Raw genomic sequence first — 22,165 nt, 5'->3', positions numbered from 1 at the left:
GACACCTTACATTGAGCCTCAGAGAGATGGCAGAAAGGAAGATTGGGACGGCCTAACAAGGGGCAGAGCAGATTGTCTGCTTCACAAGGTATTTGCTCTAATTAGCACAGCAGGTGCAGTGGCACTGGAGCCCAAGAGTGTGAAGGGCCCACTGCATCACAATTATGACTATCTTACATTACAACCGAGGCATAGTGGATTGTATAGGGGCTGAGATCAACCATACTGCAAAGAGGCAGTACACACAAGAGCTCTTTTTTTCTGAAAAGGACAGTCTATTTCAAGATCAGAGTGATGGCCAGGCTTGGTGGGGAAGGGGCGAAAGAGGTAGAAGGGATAGCCTGTTACTCAGGAGTGTATCTATCATTAGTGCAGAAGATGTAGTTCCATTGGGGCTCAGGAGTGTGAGGGGTTCACAAGACCCCAAATAATGGGAGTAGTGTTTTATTGTCTATAATGGGAGTAGTGTTTTATTGTCTAGGTCAGGTTTTTTTTATGTATTTTCTCATATATAACTCCCAGATTTAGTGTGGCTCATGAGATACTGAAAAAGTACCCCTGATATGATTTTATACACCCGCTCCCTTCGCTCAGCGTGGACCGCGCTCTAAACTCTTGCAGAGTTAGGCCTTTCTTTGTACCTATGAATGACCTGAAACAAAGCTTCATATGCTATACCTTTGGTGAATGGCAATTAAAGAAAGTCCTCTCCTGGCCTCAGTAGTGACATCATGTCTTCTAAACAGTGGCCAAAACCACTGCCACTTGCAGAATGGAGTTTGTTTCAAGGCTAAGAATCTAAGTAATTTCAACGGCCCATCAAGCAATCGATCAAGATTCACATAACTTCATCTTCTTTAGGAAGGAGTACTAAACTTAGACTCCTCGTCACAAGCACAGGTTGTAACGTATGGGGCACTGGAATGACGTCTGCATTGATGCAAGCTTCTCCACACCTTGCCCTAAAGCAAACCTTAATTTTTTATCAAGGCAGACTTCTCCATTGCTAAATTGTTTCGAAGTAGTTACCAGTGTTGACATGACAGTGCTATAGAAATGCAGGTTTCTAGTACCCAATTTGTATGCATCTGTTGCCGAACTGCAACAGGAGGATAGATGGTGCTAAGGGGAGGGCAGAAAAGAATATCATAATTACCATTTCTCTCTATGTCACCATGGTATGAGGGGACACGGTCCTTTCCTCTTGTCCAGGTCCACAGTATGCAACATCATTTTCAGCCTTACTTACTGGTGTTGGAAATTAGAAATCAGACCTCTTTTAGTGACTAACGTCGGCAAGCATGCCCTCCGACACACCCTTGTACTAACCAAGTGTCAGGGTGACTTGGGTCGATGAATGTGGCAAAGATGAAGTGGTGATATCACTTTTCTGGACACCCGTGTGCTGAAGAACAAAAGGTCGGTGTGGCCGTTATTGGGGAACAGTAGAGTAGAATGCAATGAATGCAGATAACATTATGCTGGTCTGCGATCTCTAATTTTAGCCCTAATGGCTAACTGGTGCATATTACCAAAGTCACTCCATGAGAATGTGTCGCTTTGAGGTTGAAGTGCATGCCATCAGTTTTTTCATGAGTAGATGCACTTTCAGAATTCGCAGCTTAGCGAACTAAATGCTCCCATCAGTGATGTGGGTGGGTTATAGCTACTGTGCACACGTAGCTTCTGCTGATAGTCACTTGGCGATCTGGGCATCAGGGTGAGCCCAATTTCTTACTTGGGGGGGGGGTCTTGTAAGGACACCGCTTACCTTGAAACGTGGACCTAGGGGGAATCCTCTGCATTGAATACGCAGTCTCACTGTTAAAAACAATTTTGCAGTTGAATGGCAGGATAATTGATCTGATTTGAGAAGGGGCAGTCCCAAGCCCCACCCTCTTTTAGTGGAATGGTTTTGGAAAACATTTCAAAGATGGGCCTATGGGAAGCAAACCTAGACTATCTTGAGCCTCATGGTTGATGGAGGACTTACTGTACGCGCTCCTTGTATGTGGGTCATTTCGCTGGAGGATCCAACACACTAATAACATACTCTCTTTGCCGCTTCCTCCATCCCCTCTCCAAACATTCACTAAACCCAATATCATGCCTACTATAATATCTAGGCCAGTGAAGCCCAGCAACCATCCCTGGCTCCCCTGTGCTGGTTTGATGCAGAGAATTGGAGCTGTGAAGGTGGGAAAGGGATTCTGTAGACACTTTGGCAAAGGGACTGAATGAGGGGGAAAAGATACGGAGGATGGGACACCACTGATGAGACAAGATAACACGATACTTTGAGCTTAGTGACCTGGATATAAGGAAAATAGTTCTACCCAGAGCAAGGAAAGAAAATTGAACTTCTGCAATACCCACGGGATGGCAGAGAGGCAGGTCTAACAGACTCCAGCCCAGGTGAGCAAAGGAAGGTGGGCATAATATGTATACACATACGATGTAGCCACAACAAACCACTAGCACACATCCAACACAATGCAGGTACAGTACACAGGTGGGCATTACTGTGCTCACAACAGTAACTCCTCCTGACAACATACACTCAACACTACAGACAGTACTTACAAGTGCCTGTGCAAACAGAACTACATTCTAACAGGTAAGAAACAACCTCCAGCAAAATATAGACAGAAAATTTGGAGGATATTCTATATACAAGACCACCACAGTAACCACCATTAGAATAACGATCTCAATCTTCAAAACAGTACTTTTATCTGAACAAAACAGACTCAAAGTTCAATACACGGATTGCCTCGAGGTTACAACAGCAGTCCACTGGTCATAAAACATCACATCATTCAATGAGAACAAGCAACATACCAAACAAACGCCCATTAAATACTACACGTCTCAAGCAATGCAAAGCACAGAGCAACCCTTCAGATGGCAAAATATATATATATATATACACACACACACACACATCTCATTCAGAATACAGTTGGCCAACAATGCAGAACCTTTACCCGGAAAGGATGGACTGTCAATCTCTCGCAAAAGGTTCCTTGCAAACGTTGTTTTTTTTTTTTTACAGTCTGTTCAAACTGAAGCACTGCCAATGGCTTCAGAACAAGTACACAGGAAGCAAAGTTGAACTCAGACTGCCAAGTAATTAAAATAGTCTTTAAACATCGGCAAGTGACAGGCATGTGCAAACATTCCACAAAATCAACACAGTGGGGAAAAATATAATCAAAGAACAAACACCAAATAGGAAACACAAAATGGCTTCATTAGGACCGTGAATCTTCATGTGTGCAAAAAAAGTCTATGATCTTCATCTCTGCTACGTATACCCAAAAGAGCCTATGTTAGGAAACCCTCACTAAGCATGGCCAATTGTTCACATGACGCCCGGTCTAATCGAATACTTCCAGACCCCCGCTCGAGCTGCCTGTGCCCACCACTGACAGGAGCTTGCGATCCTCACTTACCAGTATGTAGTCAGCCCACATATCCCGGGCAGATTTCAGAGCCGCTTGCCGCAGTTTCATCACATACTCATAGCGGGTGCTCGACCAGTGCTTCGGGCCTTCCTCGTCCGGGTAGGACCTGCAACGGTCAAAGAAGATTGTGCACAGAAAGACACAACTGGGCGGTGTAAAATTAAGACAACGCTGAGGTGTGCATCAAAGGAAAAGAACCAATGGCCTACAGGAGAATCCGGGCCGGAGATCCAATAGCAGCCCTGGTAAAAATGCTCAAACCAGCCCCCTCTCCCTTTCACTCCTTGCTGGATCTCTGTTTCCATCCATCCATTCTCTCTCCTCTCCGTCTCTTTTTCACTACCTCTCTCACTAGAATCTTCCCAGGGCCTACTGCAATCATCCTCGGGGAGATGGGGAAAGTGACGGAGGCACCAGGAGCACCCCTAGGGGTTCAAAAACGACCTCCAGTCAACCAAGGAAAAGCCCGGTTGAATAAAAGGCCAATCCGGCCCTGGAAGTAACGGAGTACTCGCAGGACCAATCAACAAGAGGGAATAAGACAAAAGTAAACCTTGACAAAAGAAAACTGGGATGTTTAGAACAACGACAAGAATTAAAGATCAGTTTACAGATTAAACCAAGCGGATGGATCCCTGGGGTAGCAAATATGTGGAGAATGGAGATATAACTGGCGTGGAGATAATCTGTCACAAAAAGCAACTACTGACGGAGGGAAAGAGGTGGACAAGAAACACATGCCCGACTCACCTCGGCTCGTCCATTGGCCTCCACTCCACATAGTGGTACTGGGTCTGCACATTTACCAGCCACTCCCTCAGCAATGCTGTCGTATTGTCCACGTTGTGGTCCGTAGCCACCCTGCAAGATACCATACAAATGTTGTGATCAGCAAATCGTACTGTGGTCGGCATATCTCAGACAGAGAAAATGGCTGTCTACTCAGAGACTAGGTTAAGTGCGGTTAGATTAACGGATACCTTTAGTGTGTTGCAAGCCATCAGAGGGGATGCTTAGGAGTGTCTGGGACCCAGTACCAGCATAGAAGCCTAACTGCAGTAAAGCTATGCGAAAGCCTCCCTGAAGAGGCTTATTTTCAATTAGTGTTTGAACAATTCAGAGAATTTAATTGCACATAGTTTTGTGGTAAGTTGAGCCAGATGTAAACCTCCTGCAAAGCGAGAATCCGGTCGCCGTATTTGGCTCATGGTTTCAGTAAATCTGAATTAGTGAAAAGAAGACTGCGGTTGGGTAGTTACAGCATATTTCCAGACAGCACGACATGTGCTCATTTGGCTTCCTCAGTTGCCAACTACACATAGAGTCTTCTTCTTTAAGCCCCCCCTTCACCATTCCTCCACTCCCGTCATCTCAAAGGATGACACTGCTTGAGCCAGATCGCGCAAATAATAAATTTAACCTTCCCTGTCCTCTCCAAGCACTCACAAAATGATCCTATCTCCCATATTTTCCCCTCCAACTCCTTTCTCCCATCCCATTGCACACAGAGCATGGGGTTGATTACATCAAGCTGTACATCAGCCCACCTCTAACTAGTCCACATCCGTCCGGAACCTCTAGTCTGCCAAGAGCTTATTAATGATGCACTCCTGGACATCGGCAGAAACTCTGCGGGGACCACTTTCTACCCCTTGAAAAGGTTCTGAATGCACCACAAAATCCACATCCTCAGCCCAACCTTATGTCCTGATGTGCCCTCCAGCACATGCATCTTCTCATGCTATACCATAAGCAGCCCCCGAATGGTACAGCCTTTGCTCCTAAACCCCACTGTGCCACCTGGAGGTTTGGGTTACTTTCCTGCTAAGCACCACTCTAGTGTAATACACCACTCACCTTCCCAATGACCTTAGAGTTACAATCAGCCCAAGCACACTCTGGCTGCTCTGCAAAGTCTAGTCCATGTACAGGACACAAGTTGGGGGTACCCACGCAATACTTTCACAGTGTGGGTGCCATCCACCCTGCCAAGAAGTTGGGCCCCACTGAAATATGCTGTACTCCTCCAGGTGTAATTTTCAGACACCAGGACACATTCAGCAGCACCTGCACGTGGTCTGCTTTTGCTTGGAGCAGCAACATGCAGGCGTTTTCTTTTTATTTCAAATTCTAGCTGGGTCCAAAACATAGGTGAGGTTAAGGGGCCACCAGGCTTCTTTTGTTAGAGTATCTTGGCTGGGATCGATCTGGAGAATCACACCTAGATGTAAATACAATGGAGGGGAAACAAAGGCGCACACGCTTATTGCTTAACAAGAACTTGAGGCCTTGTTTTTTTCCTTTGTTCATTCCCTATATACAAGAGATATGCATGCAGTGTAAGAATGGGAGATGTGTTGACCTGTCCCAGTATTATACCACTAATTTGTTTTATTTCTTTTATATCTCTACTCATCCCAGTGCAGGGTGTCAGAGCGATTTACATCACACGTCCACACAATATTTTGACAAAAATCATAAATGTGCTAATCAATGTACAGGATGTACTACATAAGACAGTTAGGGTTACAAAGTATAGGAGTCACATATGCTTCACAGCTCCCTGTGTCACATAAGAGTACAATTTCTGAACGGTAAGTTAAAAAAAAAGTTCTGTGTTAAAAACAGTAACCCACTTATCTACATTAAAAAAAATCTGTCACCTGAATGTTGCATGGTGTGTTTAGAAGGAGACACATTAATCATATATGCTATTTTGATTCAAAACTGGTATTAGACAAAATACAAATCTCTCCAACAAATGCGTGAACCTCCAGAGTTAACTTACCATTATTATTGTTCCCTGAGATTCACCAGGCACACAAAGATCTATGAGCAGGTGCCTTAACCCCATAATATACTTTAAAATGCAGAATTTGCAACCAATTAAGCAGAACAGATTTACTGCCACGCTTCTCCTTCCTGCCAAATTATTTGTGGTAGAGTTGGGGGAATTTTGTTTATGAATTTGCATTGGGGTTGAACTATTTTTTGGCACAATCCCGTCACAAAATCTCATTGTTAAATCTTGTAATGCGCTCAAATGTACTCCTGATCGACTTGATAAACATGTGTGAGGTCTTAAGATCGGATGTAATTTTTTGTGATATCACTTCCTGTGAGGTCATGGGTTGTGATGCTATTTCCTGGGATATCACTTCCTGTAATGCCACTGTTGTCACACGCAGTGATGTCACACGCCATAATGTCACTTGCATACTGCCTAACTTGGTTAGTCCCCCACTTCTTTTTTTAGGTCTCGCTGAGCCCCAGCGCTTGCGCTGGCTCGAAGAGACATTTTGTATGTGGGATTTTCAAAGTGCTGCTGGCTGGCCTAACGCTTGCGTTCACGCAATCGTGCTCGCGTGCAGCCGGCCGCCAGCAGCACTTTGAAAACTCATGTGCGTCATCGAGATTACTTTCGCTTTCAGAGCGATCGCGATGACGCACGCGCACACACAACTCCCGCTTCTCCCCCTCCCCCACCACAGTTTGCGTCTCCGGCCGCTCGCGCGCGGCCAACGCTTGTTTTCCTTGGTATGCGTTTTGGCTCCAAAATTACAAGTAATGAATAGCAGAACACAACTGAGGAAACCACCAGCAGAGGGCGTGACTGAGGAATGGTGGCCTGGACTGCGCATCAATGGAAGCTCCTCATGGACGCGCTTACATGCTTAAAAGCAGAGGGACCTCACGAATAATAACTGGGATTACTACAGCCACTGCATGGCTACTATTTCCATGCTTGAAACGTAAGAAAGAGGCCGACCATCTTCTCTTTAAACATAAAGCAGACCCTATGACACGTTGTTTGAGAGCCGTAATGTTAAACAGAGTGAGCGTTCCGGTTGGAATGCTGACTCCAGACGAGTGTCCAGACATCTCAACATGACGCAGTCGGAGGGAGGTAAACTGTCCGCTTTCAGTAAAATATGCGTGATGCATTGACCTGTCCCCAGGCAGGGCTATTCTGTAACCGGAAAAATGCTGCGCTGCTGTTTTTTGGCCATTATCCCAACTAAAGGGGAGAAGCAATGCACAGACATTCTGATTAAGGCAACATGCATCTTAAACAGAAATCGATTTAAATAAAGGGCAGCGAAGGGCAATTGGAAACCAACAGGAGAACACATAGAATTAACAAAAACGGATTTTGCACTGTGGCATTTTGTATCATTTTGTGCATGTTTTTTTATTCATTGTGTCTGATCAAACGTGCCACATAGCATCCGAAACATTGTCGGATGTGCACGCATTGGTGTTGCGGTGGTGAGGGCCCATTTTCAATATCTGGTGGCCGCCAGGTCCTCGCAAAGAAAAATTAAAGGTTAAAAAACCGAACCAAACTTAAAACAAGCATTTGCAATGCAATAGGTCTCGCATTTAGGAGAGTTTGAGCTATTGGCATTGTAAATAACAATGCCTTTTATTTATGTGTTGATTTTTAAAACATAAGTAAAAGGCATTTCCATTTACAATGCTAATAGCTTAAGCTCTTGCAAATGCGAGACCTATTGCATTGCAAATGCTTGTTATGACTTGTGCCCTACCCACGTATGTCCTGCTACCATCACATGGAGATCCACCCTCACTAGTTTGTCACCATCCCCTGTTCCCTTCCAACATATTGCCTCTTTTAAACTATTTACAACATTATTGATTTAAGATGTTTATAAAACAAATACGAAACTACAGCACACATTTTGGTATGTATGCATGTAAAATGGCTCCGCACGCTTGGTGGAAAAGGCTAGATTGTAAACAAGGCTCAAAAGCGTACTGGAAGCCAGAGAAATGCAGGTTAAATAATGTGGAGAAAGGCAGACGCAGCTCTAGCAAAAACGACTGTGGGTGGTCTGAGTTTGTGAAGGCTTTACATTAGAACGTCACTTTTGTACAACATTTATCCAATGCCTCCTAGATCGCAGCTATTTCACAATGAACAGCTGCAGGCACGGAGGGTTCACTCTCAGGATTTGTAGATGGTTGAATGATTGCTTAAACACATTTGTGAGACATTTACTAAGAGTTGTATAAAACCCCACAAACATGGATTTTTTTTAAGGGTGAGGAGATCTCCTTTTCCATTGGCAAGCAAGTTACCTAGTAGATAAAAAGAGGTGTGGCGCCGCGGCCAGGGCAACTAACTCCGGAACCGGGGGGCTCACGGTTCTATCCTCGGCACCGGTGGCAGATCAGCCCAGCGCCATGTGACTACCCCCCACCCCCCCCCCCACCCCGGACCAAAGTGTTGAGTTTTGTGCTTAAAAAAAAATATCACAGATTTTAGCCTCACTCACTCCCCTTCAGTTACTAGGACAGACTGCCTGAATACGCAAATTTAATAACTCCACTGCAAATAAGAAATAAAAAAGTTAAAAAAACATTGGTATTTTCAACGCCAACAGCTCTAACTTTAACAAATTCAAGATGTATTGCATTGCAATTGCTTGTTCAAAGAGTCTTCATTTGAAAGTAGCCACCATGCCCTAAATGAGGGGTGGACTATGTAAAAGAATGTGGACTGCAAGACCCAATGGCCCTATGCACAGCCCACCTCAGTCTCACTCAGTCTTCCAAGAGAACACAATGCTTTCACAACTAACCGCAGACCAAAGTTTTGCTGAGAAAGCATCCTAAAACAAGCAGGTTCAATCTTCCTGCTGAAGGAGTCCACTATGTGCAGTTTGTGCCATAATGGCCACGATTCTTAGGCTAGAGAAGGAAGGCATTGATTGACTTCTGCTGGTGGGTGAAGATGGATGGGAGGCATGGACTTCATATGATGGGTGAACGCGATGCATGTGATTTATTCATATACCACAAGTGACGTCTATCCTGCCATCGTCAGAGTGCTGGCCGCACACTTGCACAATGTTGTTTAGTAGACAGAATATTATACAAATTGAAGCTGCTGCTTACCGTGGCTTTTGAGAACAAACAGACTACTCAACAACGAATATGGACATGCTGCTACCTCTTCACACATGCAGAGGCACATATTGCGCCATATCAGTGTGCAAGTCCAGATGACACACACAAATTGCACTCTCGAGAGAATATGGCACTGCCATGCCAGTTGAAGAAAGAGGGCAAATGTACAGTTTGTTTTGGAGAGTACTGGATTCAGATTTGATTATAAAGTAAAAATACAGTCTGTATATTCGAGCACGAAATTAAATTACAAATATATAATTTTAACAATAGTTAAAGAGGGAAAAGCTGATAACCCAAATCTCTCCTGTGCCCCGATCTGGAGTGCCTCATCTCTTGCTGCAGGGTACGCGCTATTCAATCCCACACTGTATCACTTCCTACAGAGATCTCAATGGCAGGGGTCGCATCCCCATTGCTTTTGTAAGAATCACACTGGAAAGACTCAAAGCCCCGCCATTTTTTATCTACCAAGTTCTCGCTCCTAACAAGGTTCTCACAAGTAAGCATCTTTCAGCCTACATGAGCTATTTGCAAGATGAGAAGACCAATCGAGCTGCACTTCCGTCAAGATCCAACAATGGCAAGAGCTGGTGAATGATTAATAAAGGCAAACATTATAATGCAAAATGTGCTTGTATGCACCCCTAAACAGACCCATAGAGGTCAACATCAGATCAACAGACTAGCACAGGCTCAAGAACAAAACTCTCTCCTACGTCCCATTTTTCAAGATGGCCTTCAGCTCCGAAAGGAGTACTCCATTGACCAAGCATGCAGAACAGTAAAACATGTAGATTTTCATGACCTGCAGCCCTCCATGAACAAGATTTGTCCTTCTGCTATCCTTGCCAGAAAGGACTTTTGCACAACAAAAAGGCTGTGATGACAACAGTCTGTGCATCCACAATATTGACGAACAGTAATGACTTGGATCCGGCAAGAAGTCACTCTCTAAGAAATTTTTGGCAAAAACAAATGTCCTTCTTTGAAGTGCTCCAGCAACTGCAACAGAGATGGTGTGCAGACACCACAAAAAAGTCGACCCTATAGAAGAATTGATGGCAAGCTAAATTCTAGAAGGTCTTAACAACAGTTTTCAGTAGCGAACCCATGACCACGGCAGAAGCACTGTCTGCAGTTTACCTGCAACAAAACCTACAACGTGAGAAATTCTGCTTCATTGGCTAGTCACCTCATCCAAACCGTGCTGTTCCAAGCAAGAAACCGGTGTAAACCAAGAGAAGTGCTACACTGCACCAGTCTCCGGCAACTGCACACTGCCTACTGGGGGCCACACAGGCAGTAGCCAGGAGCTCAGACCTCATGTCATCAATTCTTCAAAAAGTAAGATAGGAAGTACAGAGAGGAAAAGTAGGCTTTTGGTCAGCCCCCTTCAGGCATTGGTTTTCACGAGTTCTCCTTGTAAAGGGTGACCATAATTACAGCCAGTGTGTGTTATTTGATGGAATTACTTGACTGAAACAAGACTTATTTTTGGGTATATATATTTAACTACTCACTGTTTGGATGTTTTAGTCTGATATAAAAAGAAGCTATTTACCTATTCCTTTGTTCGTCCATTTGTTTTAGCATCTGCCACGATAACATGCAGATTTACAACGTTTTTGATCAAAAAATAAAACTGTGCGTTTACATAGGCTTTCTTAAAGATAAAAAAAAGAATATTGTTGATTTGCCAAACCTATTTTACTAAGCAATAATTTGATGAGAATGCCTTTTCAGTACACAACAATACAAATGTCATCTCCCAACTCGATTTAATAACACTCTTCTCTGGTGATACAGTTTAACTCTGCTAATGGTTGCCTGTTCAGGCAATGGGCCATTCTCCCAGCTATCATATTGTTGTAGCCAAAGATGTTGCTTCATTTGGAAATGGGCCATTCTCCCAGCTATCATATTGTTGTAGCCCAAGATGTTGCTTCATTTTGGGCATTTCTTTCAAGTGTATTACGAGCAAAGTCTCCCAACTGCTAACAAACAATGCCCCTGATATAAAGCCAGGAGGTATTTATTGGTTTTGTCAATGCTTATTTGTTCCCTTAAATTGGGACATCATAAAAAAAACTTCTTAACAGACAATCATATCTATTATACTCTATCAGTCACATTATTATTCTAAAAAAAAAAAAAAAAAAAAAAAAAAGAAGAACACTACACTCTGGAGACTGATCATATGCCACTGAGCACACAATGAGATGGCACAATCTGGGTCAGCAAAGAGAGGGCAAATCAATTCACTCTCAATTGCATGGCCCGAACTCCTGCATCTGAAAGAGCTTTTAGAGGTGCAAAATGAAACCAGGTCATCTCTCTGAGGAGCAGCCGCTATTGCCACTGCAGCAAAAGTGACGAGAAACAGTGATCACAGGAGCAGACCCACCCTATGGGAAACAAGAAATCCAACCCTGAGCTGATTTGAAATAAAATAGAAACCACAGACCGATTTAAAAAAAAAAAATAAATAATGATTAACAAGCCACATGTTGTGGGAGGTGTTCAGATCAAGACAATGGCAGTTCAAAATCAGGCCAGAGGACCCGCCACGATGGGACTGAACACTAGAAATAAATCAATCAATTAAATGATACCCCTGCAACTCTCCTGACTCTAAACATATTTTCTCAAAAATACCTCGTGCCAGATATTTGCTGGATAATGGGCTCACCAGACCAACGTTTCTCATTGAAGGGGCTGTGTCAGATTCCTCTGCCGCATGCATTTATGCGGAACAGAGGGGTACAGGAGCGTGCAATGGGTCAGGCCCCAGAGCAATATCCTTTTTCATTTTAAATACAGTTGCAGAGGTTTGGCCGTGTACTGGTGGGAGTAGTCAGGGGTGTCACCTGTATCATAATCAGGCACTGGGGCAGGTCATGGTGACATGGACATCACCATTGAGAATAACACAGAAGCTTTGGGCAGCACACAACACATCAACAGGACCATGACCAACAGAGCCTCAGTAACCAACAAGAGCTCCAATACCCTCCACAACATGACTGGTCACTACAGCAATACGCACTGAACAGTCCACACCACAACTACTTTTACTACCAGCATGAGCTGTGGGCCAAGAGGACGCCCATAGCTTCTACAGTGCCATCGTGGGAGCTCTCGACTGATCATGGCTACTTCAACATCCCCCATGAGAATACTTGAGCTGCCCAGCACAATACATTTCCTTTGGTGGGTTTTGGGTACAGAGATGAGAGAATCTCTCCTCACATTTTCACTAGGCTTAGGAAAATAAATCAAAAATCCAGTGATAAGGCAAACGGCTGTCTGTTTCCATGCAAAGAAGGCAAGTCGCTTGAGTGACTGTGTTTCTACAGACATGTCTGTTTAAGGTGTGTAGATGCAGGGAACCCTGAAAATTTCATACTCTCTAATTATTATTACCTCAAAAGAACGCCCATAAGTTGATGAATCCTAGAAGGTGTTCTCATTAGGTCTCGTCTGAGACAGCGCTTTAGCGCTGCTCTGGCGAGACTTATAGTAAGCGAGTTTTGGAAGTGCAAACAGTGCTTTTCAGGCCTCCAAATACAGTGCATGTGCCCCGGGCGCGCGCACCATTTGGCAGCCTGAAAAGCACTGCCTGATCACTTCGCGGCCCCTTTGATGTCCTCAGTGAGCCGCGCGGCCACTGAGGACATCAAAGTGCTCACCATTTGCCACCCCCTTCCGGCTTGTTTGGAATAATGTTTATCTGGCCCAGCGCAGGCGAGAGATGTGCTGAAACGGGGGAATGCATCTGAAAAGCATGCGCTGCTTCCGTAATAGGACAAAGGACGTTAATTAAACATAACCGCAAGTCCCTGTATATCTGCCTAATGGTAAGCGATAAACAGGACGGAATCTCACCAGCCTGTGACTGCAGCCCGCTCAGAAGGCAGCCGAGCCATTGTTGGCGCTATAATGGAATCAGCCGACGGTGTGATTTTCACATCAATTTAGAAAATTCCATTTATCTCACGCTGAAGTCTTAAAATCGATTGCCTCCCCCGAGCCCTGCGCAGGATTACGGGAAGTAACTGTAAACAGCTTCACGAGGAAGCAGTGAGCATTTCTGGCCTCTGGGCGCTACATAGCTGCTAGAGTAGACTCTGTACTGGCACCCGCACTTCAATGGATGACATCGCATATCCAAGATAACAGTATGACGTATGAACTGGCTCTGGTGTGCAGTTCTCTGGTGATCTCAGCAGAGGGGCTGGCAGTGAAACGGGGATAAATTGGTCCACGGGGCCTTCTGCTTAAGCTTGCCCGCATCGGCCCCTCCGCCCTCAGCAGACAGACAGCAATAAACGACCTACAGATAGTGCTCGTGTGTTTGGGCGCGCGGAGGGGGGTGGTGTGGGATTTCACTGACAGACTCTCTATTTTCCACTACGATTCTTATGCTGTTACTAAATAGAAATATAATGTTTTCTTTCTTCCTTACACCCCTATGTCCCTAGTGTACTTCTCATGTCTTTGCGCCTACTGCCTTCCCTATGAGCATTAAATCAAATGGCGCTGTTAATGTGCTGAGGTGTGACTTTCTCCTCCCCCCAACCGAGCCTATCTTGCACTAGTCCACCAATGACATCTGACAGACGCTTGACTATGCGAGCAAAGATGTCAACATACGTCCTCTGAGACCGGCTGCTTCACCCCGTTGGGTTCTCCAGAGGCATCAGGCTCTCCCACAAGTGACTGACTCCGTCACAGCCTTATCTGCCCATGTCACTGACTCTGCCCCAATATTACCGGCTCCTTCAGAAGCCTCAAACTGTCTCATGAGAGACCGACTCTCTCCCAGCCCCACCGGCCCTTTAGAAACAAACTCTTGCCCAAGTCACTGACTCTGCCCAATATTACCGGCTCATTTTGAAGCACCAAGCTGTCTCACGAGTGACCGACTGTCTCAGCCCTTCAGAAACCCACTGTTTCCTAACAACCCTGTCTCAATATTACCGGCCCTTCAGAAGCACCAAACTGCCCCTCAAATGACGACTCTGTCCCAGCTCTTGTCCTTCTTACGGTGCACACATGAAGAGTTATTGCGTCGCAACAAATAATACGGCGGGAGGGGGCAGTAAAGGCAATGATTCCCAGTCGTTTTCGTTTGGTTTTATTGAAGAATAGTTTTGGGCTTCCAGAGGAAAAAAAATCAAACTATAAAGAAAGCATGGCAAAAGAGTGGCTTTACTTCTCTAGCGCTTGGGGCTGAACAACTCGCCTCTATGAGCTATGAGCAGACATACTCGGGTCGGTCCTTGTGTTTCTTGGGCTTGGTGTGGACAGTGGCCCCTTCCGTCTTGAAGTGCAGCTACAACAGACTGTGCACATACAATGCGCTCACTTCTCACCTGAGCATACTGTAGAAACCTAACCAGGAGCACAAAACTATAAACCGTGCAGGGGACCTAAGTAGCTCATGTAAACACCCCTTAGCTATGCCCCCCCTTACACACACCTTATCTCTGATCGGGACAACCTCCCGTGTAGTTGCAATAAACTCTCGCAGCACTCTGGGCTCCATGGGGCGAGAAGCCGCCAGCGCATTTGGCCCATTTGGTAGCTTTGCGGAGCTTTGAAAACAAGCATTTGCAATGCAATAGGTCTCGCATTTACGAGAGTTTAAGCCATTGGCATTGTAAATGACAATGTCTTTTATTTATGTTTTAAAAACCAAAACATAAATAAAAGGAATTGTCATTTACAATGCCAATAGCTCAAACTCGCGAAATGCGAGACCTATTGCATTGCAAATGCTTGTTTTTATAAGGCAATGTGTCCCCGAGGTATGGCACCTCCCAATACATCAAAAATACAATTAAGTAAGCGCCCACTCAGTAACCGAGTTCTAGATCAACAGAATAAATATAAATAATTTATTACAAAAATTCAAAAGATGCAGTACAGAAATAAATGCAAAAGCATAAAGTCATTGCCAGGAAGGACCTCAGCGAATAGAGCTAAATCAGAATTATTTTTTTTTATTGCAACTTCAAAATGGTCGTCATGTAAGGAGCATCAATAACAAGCTCTTGAGGGACGAGATCACCATCAGAGAATATCCCAATATTCAACTGACATCCACTCTTATTTGACCAGGGACTGAACATAAAACTGAACCGCAATAAAAATGAAATTTATAAACTTCCTTGCTATTTTTGCTTCATGCTGTTCCTACCTCACGTAGAGGTCCTTCCTCGTCAAGCGGCTACAAGGGAGATCCCGCTGATCTAGAGTGCCTGATGTGCTTTTAGTCCCCCTTCCCCACCCAAGCATCATCGCGGGAAACTGGAAAGGACATTAGCCTACACTGGGGATGCTGCTTTCGTTGAGAGCGACTCCCGAACAGGCTTCCTCCTTGTCCAAACCATTGAACACAGTTCAGGGGAAGGGTCCCCTCATGGGTGGCTGCTCAACGCATCCCGATCTGATTGACGCCTGTTCAGAGTCTGGCCGCTGATTTACTGGACTCTTTGGTGACTAATATCGCTCCATCGGATCCCACTCCAACTTTACTTCACTGCTCAGACGAGCTCATCCAGCGACCCCGATATGATCTTACTCCCTTGATTGGGGAGCCTGTCGACTGCGCTGGCTAGGACTCTGGTGAGGAGGACTTTGGCAACAGAGTAAATCGCGACCCAGCTGAGCTGGCATTTCCCCAGGCCTTCGGCTGGTTGTGAGCCAGCTCACTGAGGAGACGAGACACGGTCTGGCACAGGAGGTCCCCAACGGCGTTGGGAGGTGTATTATGACCTCATTGTCGCTGGGATTTATGCTCCATCTGACCAATTTCCTCAGGAGGCTCCGCTCACTGAAGTTTGACCGTAACTGGAGACACCTCTTTGATCATTCCATAGCGCGGGGCGATGTTCTAGCATGGCGCTCTTGGCCACCACCTGTCTTTTCCTGACCATTTGTGGCTCTATGATGTGGCCCCCCTGAAGGTATGTATCAAAAAGAGTATACACTCTGCTAATGTATGAAACAAAAAACTAAAGTATACTGGTCCATGTGTGATCCTAGAGAAACAATTTCTCTAGCTCCTAACAGGTCACTGGGAGCAAGCGCTCTTAGGAATAAATGCCCTCACTCACCATAGGGTGACATTCTTCATCATTGGGCTTTGCTCCAATACTAGATGGCACTGCAATGCCCGACGGGCCCTGCGAGTGGGCATTTTACCAGCGATATTTTCGTAATTTGCCAGAAAAAAAGACTGGACATAAAAAGGTGAATCCAGTAAACATGTGTGAAGATTGGAAAATATGTGGGTTAAAATCAACTATGGACCATATGTGCCAATATATTTAATGTGGTGTCAATGTTTAGTTTAGAAAATATGTGGCAGAGAACGTGGGATATAATGGTCCCTCTCTGTGATCCAAGTGAAGTTTTGGTCACCTATAGACCTGCTATTGTGCTGGAGTCTATAATCAAAGTCAACAAGTTTCATGCCTCAATTAGTCGGGGAGCGATTTGGTGGCATTTCATCAGGACCTAAAGCAAACAAAGGTACAAAGTAATCTTCTACAGAGGGTGAGGAGATCAAAAGGTGCATTACACTCCCCAATGGGAAAGGATGACAAGACGCACATTCACATCTCACCGCCATTAAAGAACAACTCCTCGACCAATACCAATCTGGTTTCAGGTCGGGTCACAGTACCGAAACTGCCCTACTCCATATCGTTGATGATGCCCTAAGTATTCTGGACCCAAATGAATACTGCTTTTTAATCCTCCTAGATCTGCCAGTTGCATTTGACACTGTTAAACAGGAGAACCTTTTGAACCACCTTGAACGCAGGATGAGCTTATCTGGTACCATGTTACAATGGTTCTCCTCATTCATACATAATATAACTCAAAGAGTTAAGTACAATCACGCTCTATCCATCCAAACTCCATTCACGATTGACTTCCCTTAAGGCTCCTCTCTCCCCACCATCTTCAACTTGCTTGTGGAACCTCTGACTGAAATCCTCCAACTCTCTAACATCTCATACCATGTGTATGCTGATGATTCGCAACTCTACCGAACAATCGCCTCTCCAGAAGACATCTGCATCTTGAACAACACACCCACAAAAACACAACACAGGCTAACACATAACCATCTCAAACTGAACGCCCTCAAAACTGAATTCCTTCTTATCTCTCCTCCCAATCACACTTCGAACATCAAAGAATGACTCGCTGATCCAACAGCCTTGAACTGTACCCACACAGCATAACCTCAGCCAAATCGCTGGGACTAATCATGGGCAATCACCTCTTCATGCAGGATCACATTAGTGTCACCACAAGAGGTGCCAACTGCAGTTTCTAAGGAAACAAACCTTTCATTCCAACTGCTGATCTCAAGACAGCAGTTCAAGCGCTAGTGATTTTCAAACTAGAGTATGGTAGTGCAACCCTTGTGGGTATACCTAAAGCAAAACTGGCACCTCTGAAGGCAACTTTTAATGCAGCAGCCCGACTTATCATATGCTAAGAAAGTGATCACATTACTCCAGATCTCAAAACTCTGAACTGGCTACCATACGAGGCAAAGATACGCCTAAGAATTGCCTGCTTAACTCATAAAGCTCTTCATCATAACATTCCCAACTTACCTTGCCAAGAAACTCATCCCATCACATGAGAACAGATCCTTAAGAAGCACAGACTCCCTTCTACTGATACCCTTCAAATTCCCAAAAAAGAAAATCTACAACTCACTTGAGACCAGCATCAACCCCCCCCCCGTCAACCCCCCCATGCCCTATTCAAACGAAGTGTTAATCTAATGACCAAATTCCTTCCCCATTGAAGATGCAACCTCCTGCAGACCTTCTCCCTCTCGCTCATATACAAGCTATTCGGGCCGCATTATGAACGCTTGGTAACCTTACATGTAAGATTATTCAAGACTTTACATATGCCATCCTACATCCATCATGTTTCTCACATTTACTTTTATATCACAAATGCATACTCCTGTGTGTTTACTTTCTCCTATTGTTTAGCACCTTGGTCATCGAAAGGGCCACATGTACATGCTTTCAGTTTGTCTCCTCGATGTTCAGAACTTATATACCCATACGGGTCATGTTCACGCTATATAAAACTCAATCAATAAGATTTGAAGTCTCAAGTAGCAAGCAAAAAATCAATAGGGCAGTGGGCAGCATCAAAATGTTCAGTTAAGTCTTCTGGCTCATGCCCAAAACTTGAGGGTTCATATATACTATTTTCACATTTTAAATCATTAAAACTGTAAAATCATCATAGTGTCATCAAAAGTGTTATACTCATCCAATCAGAGCACGGAGCATTTAGAAAATGACATATTGCCTTACCAGCTAAGCACTATCCCACTACATGAATATTAATTCTGCCCACTCTATTCTAATGCCATCTGGAGTTAGCAAGACAAACTAGCCACATGAACAGCAGCAAACTATTATGAATGAATAGGGTACAGTGAGCTAGCAGAAAGTCCTGGGAAAAGAAACAGTATTGCAACCATTCTGGAAAGTTTTCATCATGAGCAAAAAGAACAAAGTCAATGAAAAGAAACGAACATGAATCTGCTTGACTTGGTGCTAGAGAAATAATGAACAGTGAAAGGGGCAGGGAGAAGACATCTATTTTGAACAAGATGACTTCTAGTCCCAACTTGAGGCCTAGTTAACAACCAGGAAAATACATTTTTTTAAGTCATAGGAAGTTTGTTTCAAAGGTTATAGCATTGTGCACATGTAATATTGAGCGTAAATCCACATTGTTAATGATGTAAAAAAAATAAATATAAAATTAACAAACAAAAAACTAAAGGTAGGCTTCCCTTGGTGGCTCTATGCCACACCTACAGAGGGACCTGCATGTCGGGGCCCTTGTAGTATAGAATGGAAGATGTTGGGAGTATGCGTGTACGTGGGGTTAGTCTTCTCGCTCGCCGCCTCGTGTGCTATACTCCATGGAATGCTAGCTCATCCATGGGCTACTACAGCTCTTCATTGAAAGCTCTGAGCAGCAGTCGGGGGTTACTATGTTAAGTGGGTCATTCGGTACGGATGCTCCCTGCCCTTTTCAACAGCTTCATTCATCAGACTGCCAGCCTTTCCTTGGAATACTGCAGCCTCTGATGGGGCTCGAATATGCTACCCACAGGCGGGGGTAAAACAGATGACTGGGTTCTTTGGGGCTGAGAGTTTGCAATTCAAGGGTGAGTGGAGTCTCTAGAAGTGTCACATCCCCAGATCTTGAGTTTAAACTTGCCAGGCAACCAGCAAGTCCTTTGGGTATAGCACCCTCCGAGGGATTGCACATCATTTTAAGGAGTTGCTTACGGTGTTAGGTGTTTGCCGTACAGAATGGAGGCCTCCCATTCCGTCCTAAAATGAATAGACTTACCAGATCGCCAGCCGGTCCTTGGGGTACCGCAGCCTCTCGATGCAGCCCAGCGCCGAGGGCAGGGAGTGAGCGCTGTTACGAGCGAGCAGAGCTATCATGACAGGAGGAGCCCGCAGAGGGGACTCGGGGCTCCACCGCTCCTCGGGGAAGTACCCCGATGCGGCACCGAACAGGAGCAGCAGGAGGCCGGGCAATGGAGGCATGACTGTGGGTGTCCACAGGGACCCGCAGGAGGGCACACTACGGTACGAGGGCGCGATGCAGCCGTTCAACAAACGCAGGAGTCCCAGCACCGGAACACGTTACTCGGGCAGATTACTGCAGCCACCGAAGAGGCAGAAAGCTTCGTGCATTCCTCGCTACCCGCGGCCTGGGCCGCTACTGACACTACAGGCAGCCCAGCCTGCCCTGCCCTCCGACAGCTGCAGACCAGCGAATTAAAGGGGACGTCACGAGGAGTGCTGCAGGTACCGACTAGCATAGAGTCTGCAGCCTTGCGCCTTTAACCCCTTTTACTGACGGCCGACAATAACAGCTATGAAAGGGAAGATGAGGTGAGCAGAGCCGGCAGGACACCACATCAGCACTGGGCGCCTTTAAGGGGCATTAGTGACCGCCGACGGGAATCTAGGAAAGAAAGGAAGGACTACTGCTGAAATTGGTTGGCACGTTTTTTGATCTGTTCAATACAATACTAATTAAATAGATACAGTTCAACTAGTACCAGTACGATGTGAATGTATTTTATCAATTTGTAACAGAAAAACTGCAGAGAGGGAGCGAGAGGTACTGCTACTGACAGTGCATGAGTACTGTCAAAACAGTTAATAAATATGGCATTCACGTATATATGTGAAGATAACCGATTCAGGCGGGGGACTGCCGTTTATAAAGCCAATATTGGCTTTATTTTGGCTACCTCCTGCCTGAAAACTGTCTCTGTTTAAATAGGAGCCAATGGGAGAAATACATAATCCAGATTATTATACACTAATAGGGTGACCAACTGGCATGGGTGCAAATTCAGGATGGTGAGTGTAAAAATTCAGGACGAAGGGTCAAAATTCAAGACACAAATTCAGGACAGGAGGTCAAAATTCAGGACAAAACTTCGGGACAAAAGGTACGTTTTACAGAAACGTCAGAGGTCGCGCAATAGTATAAAAGTAAGTAAATAGACAACCACTTAAGTACAAGTCAAAATAAGTTTACATTACGTTGAGACAACCGCGCACTTCACGGTTTTTCAGTATGCCCACAGCTTGCCACCTTAGACGATTCAAGTCACCAGACAATGGTGAACCACACCTGAATACAAGTGGGGCCGCTTTTATATACAAGGAACTTTGAAGTGCCAGCCACCAGTAGCAACACCCCCCCCCCCTCCACCAGCCTCCCAGGGAAACACCAGATGCTCGGTACGGCCTTGCTACCACCCTCCAGTTGTGCCCCTCATCTTCCTTCTCATAGACCGTCTCTCATGTGTATTTAATTTATTTTATAATGCGACTCATTCCAAGTATGTAGGGCAGGGTGTCAGAGTGTGTTACATCACACACACATCATATAGAGACAATGACTCATATAAACATGAAAGTCAATGTATAGGAAATATTACTAAAGATAATGGGTGCTACAAGGTTTAATCATTCTTTTATCTATCATTCAGTCTTTCACCATTCGTTCTGCCCTTCCATCTGTGTGCCCATCTATATCCAAACATATTCAACCATTTGAAAACCTAGTCACCATGTATCCTTCCATCCATCATTTCACTCATCCATCCCGCCATCCACCCTTTCACTCATCCATCCATTATTCATCCATCCACCCTTTCACCCCATCCACCCGTACACTCATCCATCCACTCTTCCACCCATCCATCTATTCACTCACCCATCCAGCCATTTACCCTTTCACCCATTCAGCCATCCTTTCACTTACCCATCCATCCACCCAGTCACTTATCCTTCCACCCATTCAACCTTCCAGTCATTCATCCTCCCTTTCTCTCTCCATCCCCCTTTCACCTATCCCTCCATCCTTCCACCCACCCACCCATTTACTCGTCCATCCATTGAACCTATTACTCATCCATCCTTTCACTCATCCATCCGTTCTCTCATCCATCCACCCTTTCACTTCTTCCCCATCCATCCATCCTTTTGTTCATCTACCCCCTTTCACTCACTCATTCATCCTTACATCTACCCTTTCACTCATCCATCAATTCATCCTTTCTCTTATCAATTCATGAATCCATCCATCCTTTCACTCATCCTTCCACTAATTCACTCACCCATCATCTACCCTTTCACTCATCCATCCATCCTCTC

General features: G+C 45.0%; 1 protein-coding gene across 1 annotated transcript in view; it reads right to left on the bottom strand.

Annotated features, from left to right (window-relative positions):
- Positions 1-20,245, bottom strand: part of COLGALT1 (collagen beta(1-O)galactosyltransferase 1) — an 88,879-nt gene extending 68,634 nt beyond the window's left edge. The window contains exons 1-3 of the mRNA XM_085654276.1: positions 19,830-20,245; positions 4,218-4,328; positions 3,456-3,573 (exon numbers count right to left, since the gene is read on the bottom strand). Coding sequence (XP_085510402.1) covers positions 3,456-3,573; positions 4,218-4,328; positions 19,830-20,032 — 432 coding nt within the window. The 5' untranslated portion in view covers positions 20,033-20,245. The remainder of the gene's footprint in view (positions 1-3,455; positions 3,574-4,217; positions 4,329-19,829) is intronic.
- Between the last annotated feature and the right edge of the window lie 1,920 nt (positions 20,246-22,165).

This window comes from Triturus cristatus, chromosome 4_1 (assembly GCF_964204655.1).
Source record: "Triturus cristatus chromosome 4_1, aTriCri1.1, whole genome shotgun sequence".
NCBI lineage: Eukaryota > Metazoa > Chordata > Amphibia > Caudata > Salamandridae > Triturus > Triturus cristatus.
This window is presented reverse-complemented; position numbering and strand designations above follow the sequence as displayed.